Source organism: Haplochromis burtoni, unplaced genomic scaffold, assembly GCF_018398535.1.
Source record: "Haplochromis burtoni strain Fernald_Lab_line unplaced genomic scaffold, NCSU_Asbu1 Contig_9, whole genome shotgun sequence".
Lineage (NCBI taxonomy): Eukaryota > Metazoa > Chordata > Actinopteri > Cichliformes > Cichlidae > Haplochromis > Haplochromis burtoni.
In genome coordinates this window covers 326,975-349,542 of record NW_024582370.1, presented here as the reverse complement: position 1 = coordinate 349,542, position 22,568 = coordinate 326,975, and the positions used below count along the sequence as shown (strand labels likewise).

The following is a 22,568-nucleotide window of genomic DNA, read 5'->3' as shown; positions in this document are numbered from 1 at the left end:
CAGACACACATGCTAACAACTACTGTACAAACAACTATTCTGTGTGTGTTCATAGCAACTCTGCAGGACTACAATGGGCCTTGATCTCACAGGCCGGCTTGCATGTGACCTCTGACCTGTGCATGCCGACCAGAGGTGAGGGTTCGTGCTGATAGGAGGGACTGGCTGACACTAATGAGACAGCGGGACCAAATAAGATGGATGAGCTGAGGGGAAAAGGAACTGTTCCAACGATCCAAAACGTTCGCGGCCCAGAAATCGCTGCACACCCACATGCACGGACGCTGCACATGCACCAAGTACGATGAGCATGCGTATGAACAGGTCATGAAAGTTGCAAGTGAATGGCAGAAAAATGTAAACAAAACAAAAATATCCATTCTTGCAGAGATGCACGGAAAAACAGAGTAGAGTTTGTGAACAAATTCCGTAGGAGCTACTGCTTTCCTATTACTTGATGCTTAGGAGTTCCCACAGAGTTTGAGTCAGCGCATGGTTTCCATGCCAGAGCAGCCAGTCTGTAAAATGGGTAATGAATGAGGCAGGAAACTGTTGGATCCAGAACATACAGCCCATGCAAACTGATTCCAAGCCATTCAGAACCAGAACAAGTGTTAACACACCTGATGAAGCCAATGTGTGTGAAAAATGATTGTTTTCATATTTTTTTAAACTCATGCCCCATCTTTGCAGCCCGTGATCCACCAAAAGACTGATTCACTATTAATCTACATATACAGACACACGCCTAAATACCACTTTAAATATCACATTTCAAACTCAAAAACATTCTCTGTACACATTTCTGTGCTTCTTTTTCACCCACACACACACACACACACACACACACACACACACACACACACACACACACACACACACACACACACACACACACACACACACTGTATGAAATAAATATGCAGACAAACACTAACATACTGTACTTCTGCCTTGGCACTAAACAACTACTCATTTGGGTACATATACACACCATGCCAATCCATAAATCAGATGATAATTGAGTAGCACTGTGCCAGTAATAAACAGAGTAGTATAAACATCCAGTGTCTGGGCTGGATACAAAAACCTCCCACTGGCATGCCGCTGGCTGCCTGCCTGGCAAACTCAAAGGCTCACTCACATACACACACAAACACTGTCACAGGATGCATTGACAGTAGTCAAAAGTAATGCAAAGACATTTATATAAACACACATATGGATAATTTGATATGAGAAAACACAGATGACCGCACTGATGACAGGATTGAAATGTGTGCAAAGAAGATTTGCAGACGTCAACACGAAAGAGAAGCTATATGTCTCCACAGGAAGCATATAAAATCTCTCATTGTGTTATTACTGTGACAGGAATGAAGACCATAAATGGATTATGCATTTACTGCCCCAACGAGACAGTCAAATCTAAGCTTCCTGAGGCTCAGATACAGTCAGTTCCCCCAATTTCCAACTTTATACCTGAGAAAATTTAAAAGGAGCCAGCAACCACAGCATGATGTCAACGTAATGATCATGGGCAGTGTGAGCAGTATTATGATGGTGGGGTTAACGGGCACACTAAATATCTACTTACCCATGTCTGCAGACATTGACAGATAAAAACAAATAATAAGACATTAAGCCAAATGATTAGACTGATATTTAAACAGGTCACATTCATTTTCTGGACTGATTACATCAGGCCAAAAGAATGGCAACATAAAAGTGGTTTCAAGTGCTAGGACGACTCAATCTAGACAGTTTATATTTCATGGATTACCCCTTTATAAATACAGCACATAGGAATGAGCCGAGGCCTTACACAGATCCGGTTACACTCTAAGAACACACAATTTCTGACTTGTTACGAAACTGACTGAATTCCTTAAACCCTCACCTTTCAAGATCAGAGATTTTTTTCTCCTTGCAGGATTTGTCCATCTCGGCATCCTTTAAAGCTCCCATCAGCCTCTCCACTTCAGCTTGTGACTTCCTGGATTCCTCTCTGTAGCGGCCAACTTCCTGCTCTAGGACCCTCAGACGATCTGTGATATCTGGACACATCTTGACTGCTTCCTCTGTAGTTTGGATCTTTGAGTATATATGTTTGTGTAAGCATTGGGGGCTGAGAATGGATTCATTAGGTACAAACACAACCATGTGTGAACTGCTACCTAGACAGCATGAAAGCATTTGAAATATTCTCCACGTTGACCACTTCAGATCATTGTCAGACGTAGCTAAACACTCACACTTAGGCTTCCTAACACTTTACGGTTCATTACCAAAGAACAGGTTCAGATAAATAGAAAAACATTTCAATTCTTTTATTATAAGCATATTAATATAGCTGAGCCTTAACCTATTAGCGCTGTTAGCCTAGCATGTAATATGCTAACAGCTAGCACTAACAAAAAAAAGAACCTACCGTGGGGCTCACTGCCGGTGGCCCGTCTACTTTGGTTTTCACCTAGTTAAAAAAAGAAATTGTAGATAAACAAATAAACCTTGTGACATCCTGCAGGACTAGATCATTGGCACTGATAATTATACAAGAGCAGGTGTGTTATCATCTTGCATGAACCGAAAAGGAAAAGGTAAGTCAGGCCTGAATTCTAGGTTACAATTCATAATTTAGCTGCCTGCTTTTCTGTGGTTGGCTTCTATCAGTTCCCTCCTCAGGGCATCTTTCATGTAGAGCTAGGAGTTCATTATCATTATAAAATTACATACTTGCTCTGTTTTGGCTGCGATTTTATGAGACCACCAAACATCTCAATTCTTTTCAAAATAAATGCTGAAAGAAAAAAAGAAAGAACACAGTTATGCTGATCAAACCATTCTCTGAGAAAAATATCCCAAAGGAAGTTTCTAACCTAGAATTATCTTTCTCTGTGTTTCTTCTTTTTTCTCCTGGTCTTTACCTCTCTCTGTCTACTGTGTTTGTGAAGGTTATTTAACTTGTTGAGACAGCTGAGGCCACTCGTTTAAACATCATCAAGTGAATGTGCACAAACACTTGTGCGCGCGCACACACACAGACACACAGCCATGTTTCATCCACTTCAGAGTATATTACATTTACTTCCACCTACTGCCAACAGTTCCCCTCACGCTAACCTCAACCACTACTCAACCAAAAACTAACCATATCTTAATCCTAACCAAGTCATCATACTCAAATTTAATGACCTCTGTTATTTTGGCACGCGCTTCACCTCCCAGAGGAAGTAAGGTCGACACAATGTAACTCAGCCTTTTTCATCTGGCAGGCGGGTCTGCACTCTACCCTTTCATTAACGTCACCTCTTGTGCTCCAATGTGTTATTTTTTCAGTGGAATCCCATTCAACACTTATTATATAAAAGAGGTTATTGCTATGATAATTATTTTCATCCAGACAAGCTGTCAGTGCTTAGGTAAGTTTGTGCTGAGGGATTTATTTAACATCTATTCATTAGCCCAAGCTTTTAGCCTCAGTACAATTTACATTCTATTTATTTAGCTCCTAGTTTGACCATTTTTAGACAACGTTCACGTTACCGTTTCTTCTTGGCAAATACAGACAATATTAGAGCTTAACATCAGTTATGTTGAGCTATTTTAAATGCATATAACATTACAGTACTTATATAAAGTCTGTACTTTTAGTTTACTATTCTACTTTTTTATGAGTGATTTTTTAACAAACTAACTTTAAACTGTTACTTATTAGCCTGAGTAGATCAGCAGTTTGTTAAATCCTCAGACCATGCCAGATTCAGAGTCATTTAAATTACCTTTCTTCCCCATTCTGATGCTCAGCTTGAACTTCAGCAGGTGATCTGGAGTTGCTACCATGTTATTGGCTCATTATGATTATAATGAGAATATTCTCAGGTCCACATAAGCCTATGACGGTACATAAAGTTCATGACTTGTCACTATGCGTGTGCTGACTATCAAGGATCTTGGCAACGGCTCGTCCTTCCCTCGTTGCTGCTACATGAGGCTGAAAACACTCATTCATGTACATCAATCCACATCTTTCCCAGCCCAAAATGCTTTAGGCCTAAGTGGACCAGAGCATGCTATTTTCTTTCACTAGAGCACACAGACAAGTGTGGAAACCAGTGGCTGAGAGGATGGTAGGTCTAAAAGGAATTTGTAATATTATGAGTGGGGAAAGGCCAGAAAAGATACAATTACATGTACAGTCAAATTATTATTATCATTCCTGGAAATGTCTCTTGGGTGTAAATATTTCAAAATATGTTAAATATGTGTAGCCACCAGACTCTGTGCTGAGTTTTTAAACACCTGGCCAAAGACTACCCAGCAACACTGAGTCTGACATGACAGCATATGACATTTGCCTGGTTTGAAAAGAAAAACGTGTCTTTTGAATAAGAGTCAAGTCTTTTAAGGTGTGGTGCTGCCTTGAAGATTTTAGCCAGCCCGCTCTGAAAAGGTCACTGCCTTCCCCGAGGTTCTTTCCTTTGAAGAGCTGGTGTTTAGTTCCAGAAGTCCTTTAATAAGCTTGGAATCAACAAATACTGTTTTATGGGAAGAGGATGAGGATGCACTTAAGCCAACAGAGCCCTGAGGTCACGATAAAAAGCTCCGCTAACAGCTTGACTGAGTCAATAATACCAGCATCTGCAGATACTGTCAGTGGACCACTGTGTGTACATGACCTGATGACAAACACAAACTCTGCAGCTGCTTGAGAAGCAAATCATATTTGTCCTACGAGAAAAAAAATATTTGTCCATCTTTGGAGGTCTTGGTGTTTGTCAGGTTGAAATAAAATGATGTAACCATGTAAAAAGCATTTAATGCGCAGCATGTGAAGGATGCTTATATTAACAGCTTATATTGTGACTCCACCTATTAGAAGCAAATACAACAAATGCAAATTTGGCCACTATTCCCTTGAAGGTCCCTGTGCACCTGTCGAGTCTCCTCAGGCTGCTGAAGAACATAATCTCTGGGGTTTGGGGTTAACCAAAGCGGTCATAAGAAGTGATGATCCTTGATCGAGGGCGGGCCAGTTGCACACAGAGGTTTATGTTTGGCCCCTGTGCATAGTGAAATTGCAAATGGTCAGAACCAACAGAACTGGGTTTCCCTGTAGCACATAAGGAGACAAGCATGAAGGGCACAGTAGACAAATTGAAATCAGACAAAGTTTTTTACTTTTTAATGGAGGAATCACAAAACCATTTTATTGCACTTAGTACACTCCTCCATTGATCGATCCATTGCTCCATCCTCGATTCATCCACCTATCCATCTTTTTTCTGCTGGATCTGACTACCAGTCTAAGCAGAGAAGCCCAGACCTCCCTCTCTCTGACCACCTCCTCCGTCACTTATAGAGTGACATCAAGCCAGCTCCTCCCAGTGGGTTACCAGTGCCCTACCCTGGAGTTAGGCCCAAGCAAATGGGGGACTAGCTTATCAGCGAGAGTCTGGTGGTCAAACCTTAGCCCTTCAGGCCAGCCCTCCTGTGGACCCACACAACACAGAAGGGTCTATCAAGTTCTGTGGTATGTGGGTGGCAAAGGCAGAGGCCTTGGCAGTCCAATCTCCGATTACTGGACCTAGTAGTATTCAACTTTTATTCAAATTTTAAGCATACAATGACGAAATATTCAATACAAACGCCCAGCTTTTATTAGTGCATTCAAACAGGGAGACAGGGAGAGCAAGCTGCCATAAAAAGCTTTGCACTGATCTGACTGAGTCAGAGCAAGAACTGACACAACAAAGTGTAGCGTTTAACACTGGATTTAAATTGTTAATTAAATGTTGTCGCAATTTGATAACTTTGCCATACAAAACCTTGGAGCACAGCTTTTACGATGCCTAGAATTTGTTAAGTAAAAGCAGCAGTCAGCAGACGTCTCTGCGCTGAAGGACTCATGAAGGAGTGGTAGATAAGTTTGATCAGGATCTAATCAAGCGCCAACATAATTCCCCAGTGACCTCCCAAATACTTATAGCATAGCCTGTCCTTTGCCACAGCACTACAGGATCAACAACACCGCCGCGTTTAAATGCACGCAGACACAAACAGCAGACGTATCGACAGTTGCTTTTGTGCTGGCATGCAGGGACATGCCGACAGAGACACACGCATGTATACAGGTACACAACCGTCATCGGTCTTTTTGAAGAATCTCTAAGTTTACATAACAGATTTGATTGCTGTGGAGTACACAAAACAGTCTAATTATGGCAGCACCTCTGCCACAGTGCGAATCTGTTTGCTACAAAAAGTTATTGAGCTGCTGCCACTTTCATGTGGTGCGGCATCAACATCCAAGAAGATATCATTTCACAGGAATGAGATGTGTGTACACTTATTATGAGTATAAAAGAAAACATTCTCATAAATTCTGGCAGGACAGGGGTCTGTCCTGGCTTGTAAGCCTAGGAGAAGAAAGAAGGAGAGAAAAAAGATTGCAAGGCCCTCGACTTGGCACCCGCACAGGGATACAGGATCTCTCAGATCCATAAATCACTCTCTCTTAATTCATCCTTTTATCCCGTGGGACAAAGTGCAGGCAGGCCCTCTGCTAGGAAGTTGCTAACTATATTGTTGATGCTCACGGGGAGGTAATAATGTGGAATTACTCTTATTGTAAATGTTAGCATAGTAAGTACAAGGTACAGGAAGCATATTACAAGCACAACAAACATATAGCGGTTGTACTGATGGCTGTATGTCTGCAGTCCACACACATAACAGACCACCTCTCTTGTGTGTTCACAGTGCCTGTGTTCAATGACTGCAAAACCATTTTTGCGCAAAATGTAAGAGCCATGCATACTGCACACACATTTGTATTTTCTATTATCTAAACATCAATAGATAATACTTGAGTCCACACTGACCTCTGCATCTGGTCTCTGGTTCTGGGATGGGCTGGGGTTAGCGAGCTGGTTCTGAGGCTGTTTCTGGGGGTGCATGACTGACAGTTTGTCTTTTAATTCGTGGTTCTCCTTTCTCAGCTGCTCCAGCTCCTCCAGCCGAACCCTGTCCTCCCGGTCCTTTTGTTCCCGGAGGTTTTCAATCACTCGCTCCTGAGACAGTGAGAAGGTATAAGAAGGTAAAATAAAAACTGATTTGGCAAGTATATGTAGGAATAAGAAAAAATCTGCACAAAAGTATGTTCATTACACGAAGCAGAAACGACATGAAATAAATCTGTTTTCCATCCATTGTGCAAAGGATTACCAGCCCTGTGCCATTATACGTTTTTCCTATCATTATCGGCAGTATCTTGCCGAATAGGATCTCCAACATTCTTTACAAAGTGTGGCCAAAGACAAACTCATAAATGCCCACCATAAATAATACTGCTATAAATAATCGCAGTGACACAAAGGGATGGGAGCCAAGTAGAACAGAAAGAGGAGGAAGGAAGAGAAGGGCTGAGGGACAGACAGATTTACTGTGGGTGAATTAGACAGTATTGTAGATCACTCTCTAACAACCACACCGCCTGCTGATAAACCGAGCTGCAATGTCTCAAACATCATTTGCTCCTTTCTCTAATCACGTTGGACAGCAGGACAACAGCTCTGGCCTTAAACCAAGTCCACCACATGGGAGGTTGAGCAAGGTGTGCGTGTTAAAGTGAATGTGTGCGTGTTTAGGTGTGGACTGAAATGATTACCAGGGTGTTTATTCAGGTGTTTATTTAGGCGCAGAGCACAGCTCAGCAATGAGACTTTACGACGTGGCATCACCGCATGATTGGCAACTTTAAAGTCCTGGGTAATTGGACAAATACTGCACTAACTAGCCCTGGCACAGTACATCACTACACGGAGAGGGCAAGGGAGAGAGACTGCTTGGCTAACAGGTCCTGACTCTGCCCACTTTATGAATATCTAGGATGTCTGGGGCTTAGAGAAAGACACCAGGGTATGATAATAAATCTGGCTCTATGAGGCCCAAGTGTACTGCACACATAAACAACAGAAAACACACATATGACATCATAGACAAGCACACATACATGCACTACAGAGCAGTGCTCAGCATGGGCACAGTGCCCCAGCCTGTTAATTAGAACCACAGCAGTGTGGCTAGTGACTGGCTCCAAGAGCAGGTTTGTGACAGAGTTTGTGATCAGCAAGACACACACTCGTGCTCGTAAACACATTACACACGCCCTGTGTTGACCACAAAGTCTGAAAAGCTTGCCAGCATTCTCCTCATCACAGCTGAATAATATGTAGGCTGCATCAGAAGTGGTTTCTGGGTAAACAAATGGGCCGGCGCAGAAGAGGGATTTACAGTTTATTGTGCCATTATGCAAGGCTATGTGCAACGAAAACAAATGCTGGTGCTAAAAGACCATTTTAAGTGAAAACATCTATGTGCTGTGTCGCTCTGTGTGCTGCGAATACACTGAAACCCTCATTAACCAACTTCTAATCTATTAACAGACAAAATGTGTGAGCTTACTGTAAACCCTTCTTGATTGAATAGATACAATCAAAGGCTGCAGGTCAATTAAATAACAATCAAGGAAATAACAGAGATAAACAAGAACACGTACAGAGAGAGGAAAAGGAAGTCAAACACTCCTGTATTTGATTCCACTTAGGCTGGTTTTCACATTATCAGTGTCTAAACAGACTGCCTGAAAGATAATTCCACAGTGACACTTACTATACGAGCTAAAACTCTTTGAAATCTGTACAATCGCATGCAGGACTCCAAGTTTTGCTCCTGCAAGCAGAGAAATATATAACAGCAAATGCAAAGGCTCAAATGCTCAGTGGCAGAGGTACAAACGTGGCATCCACTGCATAACAGTGCAGTACAGCTGGACATTCATAACTGTCCTAACTGTGAACTCTTAACCAGCAGCCAGTGCCAACGAAATGTAAACCAGTATCGATCTTTAAGCCTGCTGTGCAAACAAACATGTAAATGGGAACCATTTCTTAGCCTCCAGCGCCAAGATGATAATTCTTTAGCCTATAGTAACAACACATGTGAGCTAGCAACAACTTTAAACATGCAACAAAGCGAGGAGAGATGAAGTCCGTCTGAAATCAAGCCAGTCACTTCAAGACAGAATGTATATACTGCTAGACCAGGATGTGACATCTCCATGGCGATGCTGTGTAAAGCAATTCACATCAAACTCTTTCTTTGTTGAAGCAGGTCTGCAGTTAAAGATCGCTGGCACCATTAAACCATGACTGCAAATCCATAAACAAATCACTAAAGATTTGTGTAGACAAGAAAAATAACACCATTATTCAATGCAATCATTTGCTTCAGTTTCTCAGCTTCTTTACAGGAACGTCCTTGCCCTGGAAGAGCGTTAACTCAATGTGTAAAGATTTAAACATAAAAAAGAAAAGAAGCACATCGGCCAGCAAGGTGATTTTTCTTTTCCTGTGAGTGGCAGCAGGCTTGCTCTGTGCTGGTGAGCTTCATGGTGACCAGCTGGTCTCTCATATTTAAAAAAAAACAACAGACAATGAGTGTTTACAACGAACATCCAGCCCATCTATTTCCCATGTGGAGTAAGTCTGTTTGGTTGACCTTGGATCACATGGCAGCTGTTAAGCACAATGATTATGTCTACACTGAATCCTCCTATTCATGTAGACACATGCAATACTGTCTTAATTAACTGCTTTATTCGTTGTGTTATTGTATACACAAATCTGAGTCTTATGTTGGAGCATTACAGATCTTCATTGGGCCCAATTATTGTGTTTATTTGTCTGTACAGTTGTCCTTTCTTATTTTATCTGAAGGCCTTTATTGTGATAGAAAGGTTAAAGAGAAGAGGAGGAGAGAAACTGAGGATGCACCATCGGATACAAACCTAATATTAGAATAACACTCAGCAAGTACTGTTTACATCCCACTGAGACTTTACATCGCATGGCATGTGCACAGTATGTTTGACTTCTTCTCTGTGCATAGCTTTGTTATCTGTTATTGCATTTCTATTCCATGTATTTGCCCAGCACTGTTTTTTCTCCTTTCCTTATTAAAACTAACATTTTTCACTCTGCCTTCACCCTTGCATTCCTTGACCTCTCCCCCCCATTAATTCTAAGGCCACCTCTACCATCGGGGCTGTGCCTCTTCTGCCACTCAGCTTTTCCATCGCTCCATTTCTCTTACATTTGAAACCTTTATCCTCCTCATTCTATACATCATTCCCTCCCTGCGCCCGGCCCAGTTACAGACATGGACTAATCCTCTGTCTGTGTTCACCATAGACTTCCCCTCTACCAGTCCCTCATTCTCTCCCTTACTACTTACAGATAGACCACACTAGATGTGGTCCTAAGTCTATAAATTAGGATTTTATGTCGTTAAATTATGGCTGTGAGTCACAGTAAAGCATGAAAATTAATTAAACCATAAGCCATATCGTAGCTTCCCTGAAACGCCTGAAAGGGTAAAACTTTCCACATTACTCCACACCAACCAGCGGACTTTCACATTTTTCAAGCGTTTTTTCCTTTACACCTTCCATCCATCCAGCAACAAACAGGACAACATCTCTCTGAAACTCAATCCTTGAGTGTTGATTTTCACCTTTTCTTTTTGGATACTTACAGTGCTTTTCCCCATCACTCTTACCTTTTCTGATAAAGCTTCTTCCAGTGTAGCCAGAGCCGTGTCTGTGTTGCTGGAGTCGGTTTGAAGGCCCTGAACCCTTTCCCTCAATCCAGCCACCTGTTTGTCCTTGTCCTTTAACTGCTCCAGCAGGTTCTCAATCTGGGGAGGAAGAACAATGAGAGTGAAAACAAAGGAAATCCCACCAGTGGAATATTGTTGTTAAACAAACACAAAATATTCATCATGACTGATGGAGTCACACAAAAGTTTAGACCAAACTTGGAAAGTTAAGTAGCATTTTTACCCAGTTGTAACCAACTGAAGGCTCACAACTGGAGATTGTTTGTACCCATGAACCGCACACATACTTTTTGGCCCCTGGGGACCCATCTAGAAGAGGAATCAAAACACTGAGTCGTTTGTAGAGCTTCTGACTGCATTTTCCTGCTGTTTTGTCATCGATTCTGATGTGACGTCTCAGAGACAAGCAGCAGTGAAAGCCTCGATATAGCAGTTTGCATCACAAGAATTATAGATGGAAGCACAGCATGCAAATACATTTATTGTATGTCTGTCTATTGGAACAGTAAAAACACCAGTGCACTTCTCTGTGGCTGTGGAATACTTATATTATTCTATGTTTTAATCTACTGCACCACAGCTCTTGTGTTTCTTGTCACTTGTATCACATAAAATGCCTTTCTTTCTTTATATTACTGTGTGTAGAACAGGTTTTGCAGATGGTTTTCTGTCATTTCTACAGTTTCTTGCTGTATTTGTATCCTGAGCTTTTACAGGGTCTGGCCCACTAGGGTCTCATCTCTAGGGTTTACAGAGAATTATCTGAAAAAGAGAAAATGGGCAGTGAATTGCAGTCCCCATGGCATAAAAGGTCAAAGAAGAATGAACAGACTGCTTCCAGCTGCCAAGAAAGCAAAATAACTCAAATAATCACTCGTTGCAACCAAGGTATGCAAAAGAGCATCTCCTTCAAGCAGACTGGCTACGATGCAGAAGACCACCGTGTACCGTTCCTGTCACCTAGGAACAGGAAATTGAGCTGTAATTAACATGGGCTCACAAAAACTGGAAAATAGAAGATTGGGGGGCAAAGTGCCTGAATGAGTTTCCATTTCTGCCGTGACATTTGGATGACGGTCCAGAATTTGTCTTAAAAATCATGAAAGCGTTCACCCGGTGCTTATCAAGAGTTCAGGCCAGTAGAGGTGTGGGGGATATTTTTTTGGCGCACTTGGACCCTCTCAGCCCCCTGTACAGTCACCTTAGACGTGTGGTGTAATGAGAGATCTGCGCCATGGATCGACTGTGGTTCCTCACATGACAGCAAGAAACAAAATCTCTGAGAAATGCTTACAGCACCTTGTTGAATTTGTGTAATGTAAACTGAGAAAGTTCCAAAAGTAAAAGGGATCCAAACTGGTAGCAAGGTGTACCTAACAAAGTGGCCAGAGAGCAGAGTGGACAGCGACTCCCATTCCTTGAATCTATGTCCAACAGACAGTGTGGCATTAACAACATTCACTTTATCAGTTTAGTAGTTTTATACTAAGAGTTAATTCAGCCCATTGACTTGCAGGACATCTGCCTTTTTGCAGTTAACCTCATGTTGCTAAAGTGGTGGTGTAATAGTCTTTATCTGATGAACATCTGCAAAACAGAACAAAAGCACGGACGCACACACACAAAAGCACACAAACACAAAACGCTCTGAGCTGTACCAAAACAAAACACTAACAGATGCAGCTGGAGCAGGATACAGTGCCATGCAATGAGACTCCAGAGGTCTACAAATTAGTTTCAAAGGGACATCTGGTGATAATGCATGTTAATATGGTGACAGGGACTTGTACAAGCACATCTGATATTCCCTTGAATTCTGGATTAATATGATTATCATGAAAAAAAAGATTACGTTCTTCTTCTTTAGTAGGTTTTTGCTTTCAACAGACAAAGTGTCCCATTCCCTCACCGCTGCAATGAATTAATAACACAACTGACCCAAGTGATCCATTCTCAGATCAGGGCTTGTAAGCCTAACCCTCACCGTCGTACAACAAAAGGGATTCGTTGTTTAATGAACATGAGATTCCAATTTTTCAAAAGCCCTCCGGGCCACCAAGAGACCACAGTTTTACTGCAAAAGTGGCAGGGTAAAAAAAAGTTGCATTCCAGTCATGGGTGCATAGATAGATAATGTTCAAATCTCTGCAGCTATTTTACAAATGAATCCAATTAGACTCGACTTTGGTGTTTTCTGCTCCCTGGAGGGCAAGAGTGAGGCTTTAAGGGAGCCATCTTGGTTTTGGAATTTGAGGGAAAGTGATAGAAGGGGCTGGAAAACGCAGCCAAGACCCCTCGGCTGATCTTGATAGGTTAATAACAGTCATTACACAACCAAGCTAAAGGCTCTGCTAGGTTAGTCCACGACCGATAGAAACATTAGAGCCTTCAGGGAATGATGGGAAAGCTTCACACTACCAGACTTAGATAAAGTTCCCAGTAATTCATGATTGCCATGGGTGTGTTTGATGGTATTTTAGGATGGACACTGTGAGAAAAGGGAGGGGTATATGGGTTGCTCCATTCATTCTTTCATGTTTCTCTCATTTGAAATGAATGGACCAAAGAAGTGCTTTTATTTACTTCACTTAACTGGGATGTAAGTGCACGCAAGTCAAAGCAACAAATACACAATTCTTGGTCAAGGCTGACAGATTATTTGAGACTTAACTCTGTAACAAAATGCAAGAAATAAAGGAGGAAATACATGAAAACAAACTTTGTGGCCTCTGGTTGTTGGGACTCAGTGGCCTTGTTGGCCAAACGCACACACCAAAACATACAGTACACATGCACTCATGCACACCCTTGTCCCTGTGGGCTACATAGAGCCCTATTTTAGGCCAAATTGAGCATGTCACCCCTGGTCCTTAGATAAATGATTACATTCTTCAGCAGTCTTAAGTTTGCTTTGGCCTGGTCCTACAAAATAACAACCGCTCGATGAAATATTTAGCCTCGTCGCTTGGCCCGCTGTGAAATTGTGCAGAAAAACATTAGAGGCAACTTAAACCTTATAGCAGCGGATCAAAATCAGCCGAGCGAATCGCGGATATGGGAAAAAGGGCAAGGAATTCTATCAGAATTCTCAAACTTCAATCGCGCACTCTTAGGAGAAATGTCCTGTGTGGACAGGCGAGGAGCAGGGCAGCTGTGTGCCTTTTCGGGAGAGAGGGGGCCTCTCTTCCAGTAGCTCGGTTGTTATGATGAGAACAGCAGTCGCTCATTTTATCTCCCTGTGCATGAGGCGACCTCAAACTAAACTCCCGCATCTCTCTTTCTCTTCCTTCCATGCACACACACGTGCATGCACACGCACACACGTGCATGCACATGCACAAGCACACACACACACACACTCACACACACACACACACACACTGAAGCCTTTTATCACTGAACTATTGGGCATATGTCATACCATTCTCCAACCAAACACACCTCCCCGTGGAAGCGGACCACCTACAGCAGCCATCTTCCAGACCAGGCACTGCGATGTGGACTCTCCGTTTCAGTAAGTGTGTATCCTCTTGAGAAACCATGACGTCTGTCTCAGTCATCTCCCACACACATGGCGCTCTGCTTTTTACAGCCACGCTGTTTTGACTCTGATAAAGTTATCAAAAAGCTGATATTGTAGGAATAGGTTCTCATTAAAAGTGGGAGTGCTGATGTATACCTATCACTGACCTTGACTCTGAAGATGCTATTGATAGGGAGTTCAAACACGCAGCTAAAAAAATGAAACACAGCAAAACACTATATTCCATTTGTCCCCTGTTCTTGCAAATCCGCTGGGAACCGTGTTTTTGCATTACAGTTGTAGTCTGTTAAATATAATTAACACAAGCTGAGTTCTAAAGTAACGGGAAAGAAGTATCAGGCTCTGTGTCTCTGGCAAAAAATGGTCATCTAAAAGCAGCTTGTTCCGGAGGAGAACCACAAACCCGGTTGACCCGTCTGTCGTCCAGCCAACTAAGAACTAGAACTCTGTGGCTGCCAGAGGAATCATTTCTCCAGAACACAAAGGAGACCAGGGTGGAGTGTGACCACCATAAAAATACAATCATTTGTATTTTTAAAACACTTTTGTACCAATAAAAATACCAAACAATAATTGGGTGCACTTTTTGAAAGGCAACTTACTTGTCATCGCCTCTGAAAATATGACGGCGACAACTGTAAAACCCAAAGATCCTGGCGCTGACATCCATGTGCGCATGCTTTCATATGCTCAAACACACACACACATAAGCAAAAACATAGAGCGGCAATAAAAGCAAAGTGAACAACATGCAGTAACTGTACGCGTATTCCTCTAGAGAAATCTAGGTCACCGTTAAACAGAAACAGTACGGACATCTACATGCTGGAAATATCATACCGCTATGTCAAGCACTCCGCAATCACACGCAGCCATGGTAGTGCATGCTTAAATGTGTGCGCACGCATATTGTTCCCATCTCCAGCCATCAAAGGCTGTTGATTCCTGGATTAATAAAAGGGCTCCTTCCTGCTTCTGAGCACTCAGACACGGCTCTTCAAAGAGAAACACAGCCTATGTCATGAAGAACAGGGAACACGGTGACCTTTTCAGCGTGAGGTGGGTGTGCTTGCACTTCATTTAACCCATGTCCCACCATCACCCCCCATCTCTGTCTATGAAATGCAACAACATGGGCAACACTGGCAGAATGGAAAGACCGATAATATGTATGTTGGCGCCTCCATGTGGTAATATGCCGTCATAAGTTCCCTGTTTAATTTGGAACGGATCCTTTAGATTTAATGTCAGGGATTTGCTTTCAACTGTGTGATTCATTACCACTAAGTTCTTTGAAGTGTGTATATACAGTATGTTATCTTGTTTACCTTCACTTTACAGAGCAGAGTGACACAAAGGACATAATGTCTTCTCTGGCTTCAGATTTTACCTGCGCAACCTGGAAATCCACGAACACTCAAAACACTGCTTCATTTTACTTTTGGCAGCAATACCAGGAAGCATCAACAATGCAGAAAAGGAAATTTCCTACCATTCCCATCATTCCCTAACAGCAGATTCACCAGTACTGAGGTGTATGGCTGAGAATGTGAACGCCAACACGACACAGTGACCTTCAACACCTTTCCCAGATTCCCATCAGATGTCGTTCCTAATGTTGTGCAGCTCTGCTTGAAGATTCATTATTGGTTATCGACCGTAGCGGCAAAGCACAATGACGTCACAAGACGAGTGGTGCCCCAGAGAGGAGTTAGGTGAAGTGTGATGCTCAGGTTCTGGAATCATCCACACTTTGCTTAATGAGGAAAAAGTCATTTATTTTTAATTTTGCTAATGTACTGCTGCACATCAAAGAGAGCAAATGACACTGTCCATGTGTATGAAGAGGTATATCTCGACCACCTAGAAGTGTAAAGTGTAAAGTGTGCGTGTTAGTCCCCATAGGGAAATAGTTCCTCTGCATTTAACCCATTCACCCAGTGAAGCAGTGGGCAGCCGCCAGTGCAGCGCCCGGGGAGCAGTGTGTAGGGACGGTACCTTGCTCAGGGGTACCTCAGGGTAGCTGTTCAGTGGAGTCGAACCCCCGACCTTCCGATCACGGGGCCACCACTCTACCTACTGAGCTATCCCTGCCCATAGCTAAATGGGCAGGGATACTTCTCCTCTAAAGCCACCTAGGCTTTAGAGGAGAAGTATATATAATATTCTTTTCCAACCTTGCATTTGTGAACAGGAGAATAACATTTGTATATATAATTACACATTTATTAGTAATAAATGGCTATAAAAGTAAAGTTATTACAGAGAAACAAGAAAAACAGCTGTTAAACAATGTTGTTACTACTTAATTAAATAATGCAAACAGATTTTTTTTTAGCTCTTTTGAAGTGTTGTCCAACACTTGGCTGCAGCTTAGCTAATTGCACAAACGTGTTCTGCTACTGTGTGCTTGCATGTGACTTCATGTCAGTGCTCGGCAATGCCATGAGACCAAAAAGGAGCATGCAGAGGCAGACAAGCAGGCAGATCCAAGAATAAAAAAACCAGTTGAAATGCAACTGGAAGCAAGTGAAAGAAACAGAATTCTCTACGGGTTTCACTACGATTACAACTACGGATTGTAACTCTTACAGAAGCTTCCTCACCATTACCCCAACATTCATTCTGCTTCTTACCACCGGTGACTGCTCACAAATACAAAGGTGCTCTGTGTTCTTTAGAGAAACATATGCTCTCATTTGTATGCAGCCACAAAGGCACGTAAACATACACAAATGTAGACAGACATTCACGTTGTGCTCACAGACAAGCAAGAATACATAAAAACCTTTATAATTCAAGGCTACTTTCTTATATATGTTTACAAGCAAGCAACTCTCATTGTATGAGCTCATTTAAGAGGTCATATTATATTTTAGAAGTTAGGAATATCATTTATTGTCCCTCATTTGGGAAATTCAAGTGTTCCAGCAGCAAAGTGACAGGCAGATGGAGCATGCAGTTTCCCAAAAAAGCAAAGAATAAAGTCCAACAGTCGAACAGCTGCTGGGAGAAAGGACCTGCGATAACGCTCGTCTGTGCACCTAGCATGCAGCAGTCTGGCAATGAAGGAGCTCTCCACTTCTGCAACAGCTTCATGCATGGGGTGGAAGACATTGTCCAAGCCATAAACAATGGATGTGTTTGGATACCTGCATTTTAACTGCAAACCTTTTGTAAAATCTACATATGAAAAAAAGAGTAGCTGGTCATACTGCAAGTAATTTTGGAAATGCATGAAAACATAAAGGGGTGTATGCAGGAGTCCAATTCTGGTTCAGCCTCCTTTTTTCTTTCCTTACAGAAAGTTCTTAAAGAGATATGCCTGTACTCACAGAAGCTGTGGTAACAAAAGCATGTTTCCTTTTACCCGTTTCTTTTCTTTTTCACCAGACCAGCTGACCAATAACAGCAAATTGGGCTTTTCAGAGGGAGCGCGGTCTTGAAGGGGCAGGAGCTGAAACTGTGTTATCCACAGAAGGCGCTGCATTAATGAACAGCATGAGAGAGAAGAAAATATGTGTTCTGAACATGAAAGAAAGGGCTTCTATTAAAGCACAGGCACTAAATAAAATTGGTAAACTCTAAATGAGCATAAAATGACCTCAATACATGAACTAGGTTAAAGCAGAACACCCACAAATTTTCTGGTCAGATATTATGTTAAATAGGTCGAAAAAAAGAATTTGGACAAAGAGGCCACACTGAACAACAGGCTCCAGAGTAAAACGTGTATAACAAAGTAGCCAAAGCGTAAGCGTTTCTGCTTCACTAGAGCTTATAATTGAAAAGCCAGTTAGAGAGGAAAAAAACAACAACAACAAAAACGTTAGGAATTAAATATTTAACCTCCCACCACCTCAACCTACCAATTGGGGGAAAAAGTGCGTGCACACAAAATTATAATAGGGGTCTGAGTAATTTCAGATAAGATCTTGGGAACAAATGAGGGCAGCTGTGAGATGGATAAAAGGCAATGGTTTACAGTTATTTTAACTTTGCTTGTTGGCTAAAAGTAGAGAGGCTCGTTCTGCAGATATAACACAGCCTATCTGAACTACAAACACCTCTTTAGACTGTTTTGACACTGACGTAACAGATGCATCCAAACAATGGCAACATTTATAGAATATTCAAGTAGCCTAATATACAAGGTCTACTGTTCGTGTAGAGCTTGTGCAAAGACACTTTGATTTGAATACATACCCAAAGAAGCAGGAAATCATCTCCACTTGTATACTTCTGGACTTTCATTGTAACATGTGGCTTATTCTGAACATACAGTTCCAGCCTCTGAAGAATACAGGCACACAATCAGGTTGTGATTATTATCATGAATGTTGGGCTGGGGTCAGGCAATGGGGGCTACATATAACATTTACACATTTGACAAGTAGACGTCCTCCCCCTCTCTCCGCACATTCTTCCAGAAAGTAATTCACTCAGAAACCTTCCACGTGCATTCATACATATCAATTAGACATGAACCCACACACGTGTAGAGATACAACACCCACCGACCTGCAGACAAAGGGAATGACGGAGGTGCAGACAGAAAGACGAAGCAAGCATTGTTTTCCCACTGATTTATTCTGGTTGACCAAATAGCAAAGTGAGCGGGGAGAGACTCCTGCAGACCCAGACAGACTGCACTTGTGCAAGCTAGGCCGTATGTGAATGTGTCTGTGTACGTTGGCCAAGTTGATCCACGTCCACGATCTTTAGACTCCAGACCCTATCTCTGCCCCCCTCAGCTGTGGAATGCTGCAATGATTGCTGGGTAATTACCCCGATGCTTTAGTCCTCTGCTCCCAGCACCATTAGTATTAAATCTTTTCTTTTTCTTCACTTTGGAGGGAGGCAATGGCCGTCCTTTGATCAGAAAGAAAGAAACAAAGGAAGAAAGAAAGAAAGAAAGACTGGCCACCCGGCGGGGACCACAGCAGCTGTCTCCACCTGTGGCTTCTGACCCAGGCCCACTTTACATTGATCTGGTCAGACAAGTGAAATGCAGTGTACAGTCGTATAATTCAACTCCAAGTGGTCAAAGTTTGACCCATTTTCTCCTGATAGTATTAGGCATTAATTTTAAGTGCCTGTCTTAGATGCTGAACTATGAAACACTAACACTGGACTGCCAGCAACTGTGGTTGAAGCAGGTCAGCGTGAGTGATAGCGTGTCATCATCATGATACAGTCAGATTTGAGCTCTTCATTGAGTTGGAGAATCATCAAACACATTTGATTACTTGAACTGAAGTATGTATTTGTGGTCAGGCAAAAGATGGCCTGGAATAGCTGGGGGCTGACATATGGCCCAATGCTAGGGTTGTCTTGACTGATGTGTAGCCTGGCTCCAATCAGCCAGCCTCAGGCTCTCACCATTAACCCTGGCTGATTGCTGATAGGAACAGAGGGGGATACAGGGAGGCCTATCACAGGCAGTTTACCAGAACCTCCCCAGCTACGATGGGCTTATCTGCAGCCGTGTCTCTGCGCTGTGATTGGTCAGCTGGAATCCATTAGGATGAAAGGCATTGGTGGCCTCATCACAGATCTATCAAGATCACACACACTAAAGCAGGAACATGAACGTAGATGTGAAGAGTTATCTGCACGGATCTCTGAGCTGCTGCACACACAAGCACTCACCTGGAATACGTACACAGAATCCTACAGATGTGTGCAACAAAGGCATATACTGTAAAATAGACGAGCGAACTGACTGGCATGTAGCCGGTGTAATCAGAGGTCTTCCAACAGACCTGCTGGAACACCTTTTACCCCTTTTATCCCCCGAGAATCATGAATATATCTTTGCTTTGGCACATCGCACTATTATGTGTGTTTAGCAGTACGAAGAGCTGATTTTGTTTTTTTAATGGAATATATTTGGCTTGGACTGTTGACATGACAAAAAAAGCAGTTCAAACGGTAAATATAAAACTCTCTAAAATAAGCAAAGCTTCCTGGTTTGGATTAGAAAATCTACTTGTTAAGAAAGAGTACCAAAAGATGACAACTACAACCCTTTTTAGATTTCTATATCAAAACCTGTGGACATGTTTCCATCAGTATTAAGGGCTGATCTTACACCAAAGTGTCACCAGACATAATAACCTGTTTTAATTGAAAGCGCTTATTAACAATGGCAGCCCTCCTCTACGTGGCCTCACCTCAACAGCTGCAAGTTGATTTGGGCAGGCAACTAAAGTTTCCACAGCAGAATGTGTTAGCATCACTCCAGATAGACATTTTAATCACGTCTGAGCCCTCCAAGCAACTAATTATACTCAAATTCACCTGGGAACAGAGCACAGAAGAAGAAAACGAGAGGAAACACATGCAGCAACGGGGGAACAGTTAAAGGTAAGTGAAGCTGTGAGATGCACTGCGAACTTGTAGAGGTGGAAAGTAAGGGATTTTGCAGTATACTTAATCTTCAACACGCTCAAACCTGTAACTGAAGCCACCTCGTGACTATCCACACAAAAAAGACACACTTGTTATCACTGTTTTGTTAACAAGGTTAGAAAAGGTAACTGTTTGACATGCTCAGTGATAATCAGATGCACACATCTGTTTGTCTGTTTAGCTATTTAACTACCCTAGCCCAACTGCAACCACGACAACAAAAGGACCAATTCAAACTTGGCTGTAAAATACACCTAATTCTAACCTCAACTATAAAAAACTCTTAAGCTAAAACAGCCTTTGTCTCAAAAGGTCTGTCCAAAAGGGACAACCAGTCAAAACGCCCTCACTTTCCAAAACTGTCTTCACTTCCAAGGTCAGCACAGCTATTCTTGTCAAGTTGCAGTGACATTTCACCGTGGACAGCCTCATCCAAACCCTAACCCCTTCATTAGGACCAGGCTTTGGCCCCCATGAGAACTACTGGTCTCCACAAGGTTGGTGGACGCGGAAAAAGCCTGTTAAGATGTAACAAAAACGCACACACCTACACACATACAATAAACACTGTGTCAATGCTGGACTAATATTTTCCTTCTATCAACATGCAGCATTTCCTCTTGCTATCCATATGCATCACACTCAACAGTACTAGTGTGTTGGGACGATGTATAAAATATTTGGGGGGAGAAATGGCAAAGAGAGAAAGTGGAACACTGAAGGATGTTTTGGGAAATATCTATGTGGGTACAAAAGGTGTAACATGTAGAAGACATTACAACAAGAGACATTCAAATTAAAATCTTTCAACCAATGTGAAAGCTCATTAACGATAAAACATTCAAGACAGAAGAACAATTGCTCCAGAGAGACAGTGAGCTGAGAGCTGAGTGGGGGAGGAAAAAGAAGAAATGCATAAGGCCAGGGGACAACTCGATTTATCTTCATATCAATCTCTTTCTCTCTCTACTTTTCTTCACAATCAAAGGGCTAGCCATGTTGATGAAACCAGGCCAGAGCCAGTGATGACACCAGGCCAGAGCAAGTGCTGAAAGGGTCTGGCAGAGGATCCACTCAAACAGAGGTTGGTTCCCCTGAGAATGTCTGAGCGAGACCTGCTAAGCACTATAATAGCTATAAGAGGGGCCCTTGTGTACACGGCATCCTTCCATATAGACGCACAAACATTCACACATTGCGCTCGGTCTGCAGCACATGTAATCCAATCTCCCTGCCTGTGGTTGCTATAGGAGGCAACATGATAGGGGATACTATACTTCCATGCATACAGACAGCCTTTTTAAAAGCATGAATATGGATTGAGATGACCACAATGTTTGAACATGAATAACATATGTAAGCCAAAACCACACCACAACCGGCCATGCATATGTACCTCCCACAGCCCTACCCCCTCAGAGAAAGAGGAAGAAGAAAAAGAACCAAAAATGAAAAAATAAATAAATAAATGCATCATTATGCATTGGTCATGGTCTCATAGACCAAGGGCTTGAACAGAGCTTCCACTGTTCTGCATGATACACAAGACCAAAATGCCCACACAACTTCTTTTTGTCATTCAAAGACCGTTTCCTCATTATTTTTAGTTAAATTAAGCCTCTTGCTATTAAAATCACCCCAGGGCTCAAACTATAGCAGTGACATCATGGTACCATGTAATAATTCATGGTGAACATCCATGTCGATGCCAGCAAGAGAAAATTCCTCTCACTCTCTTGAAACAGAGAACAAGGCAGTAATGGCACAAACTGCAATTTAAGCTAGTCTGTGTCGCAACGTCTGTGTAATCATTTTAAAAAAGGGGTAAAAACGCACCACATGTCAGAAACCCTTAAATATCAAATTCAAAAGGGCCTCACAGACATAAACATGGCTTTACTGCATCTTTATGAAGCTGTTAATTAATACA

General features: G+C 42.3%; 1 protein-coding gene across 1 annotated transcript in view; it reads right to left on the bottom strand.

Annotated features, from left to right (window-relative positions):
* LOC102305843 (ERC protein 2) overlaps nt 1–22,568 on the bottom strand; it is a 181,797-nt gene that overhangs the window by 109,865 nt on the left and 49,364 nt on the right. Inside the window, exons 11-15 of the mRNA XM_042227459.1 lie at nt 10,621–10,758; nt 6,885–7,073; nt 2,432–2,473; nt 1,901–2,094; nt 1,598–1,603 (exon numbers count right to left, since the gene is read on the bottom strand). Of these exons, the coding sequence (XP_042083393.1) occupies nt 1,598–1,603; nt 1,901–2,094; nt 2,432–2,473; nt 6,885–7,073; nt 10,621–10,758 (569 nt within the window). The remainder of the gene's footprint in view (nt 1–1,597; nt 1,604–1,900; nt 2,095–2,431; nt 2,474–6,884; nt 7,074–10,620; nt 10,759–22,568) is intronic.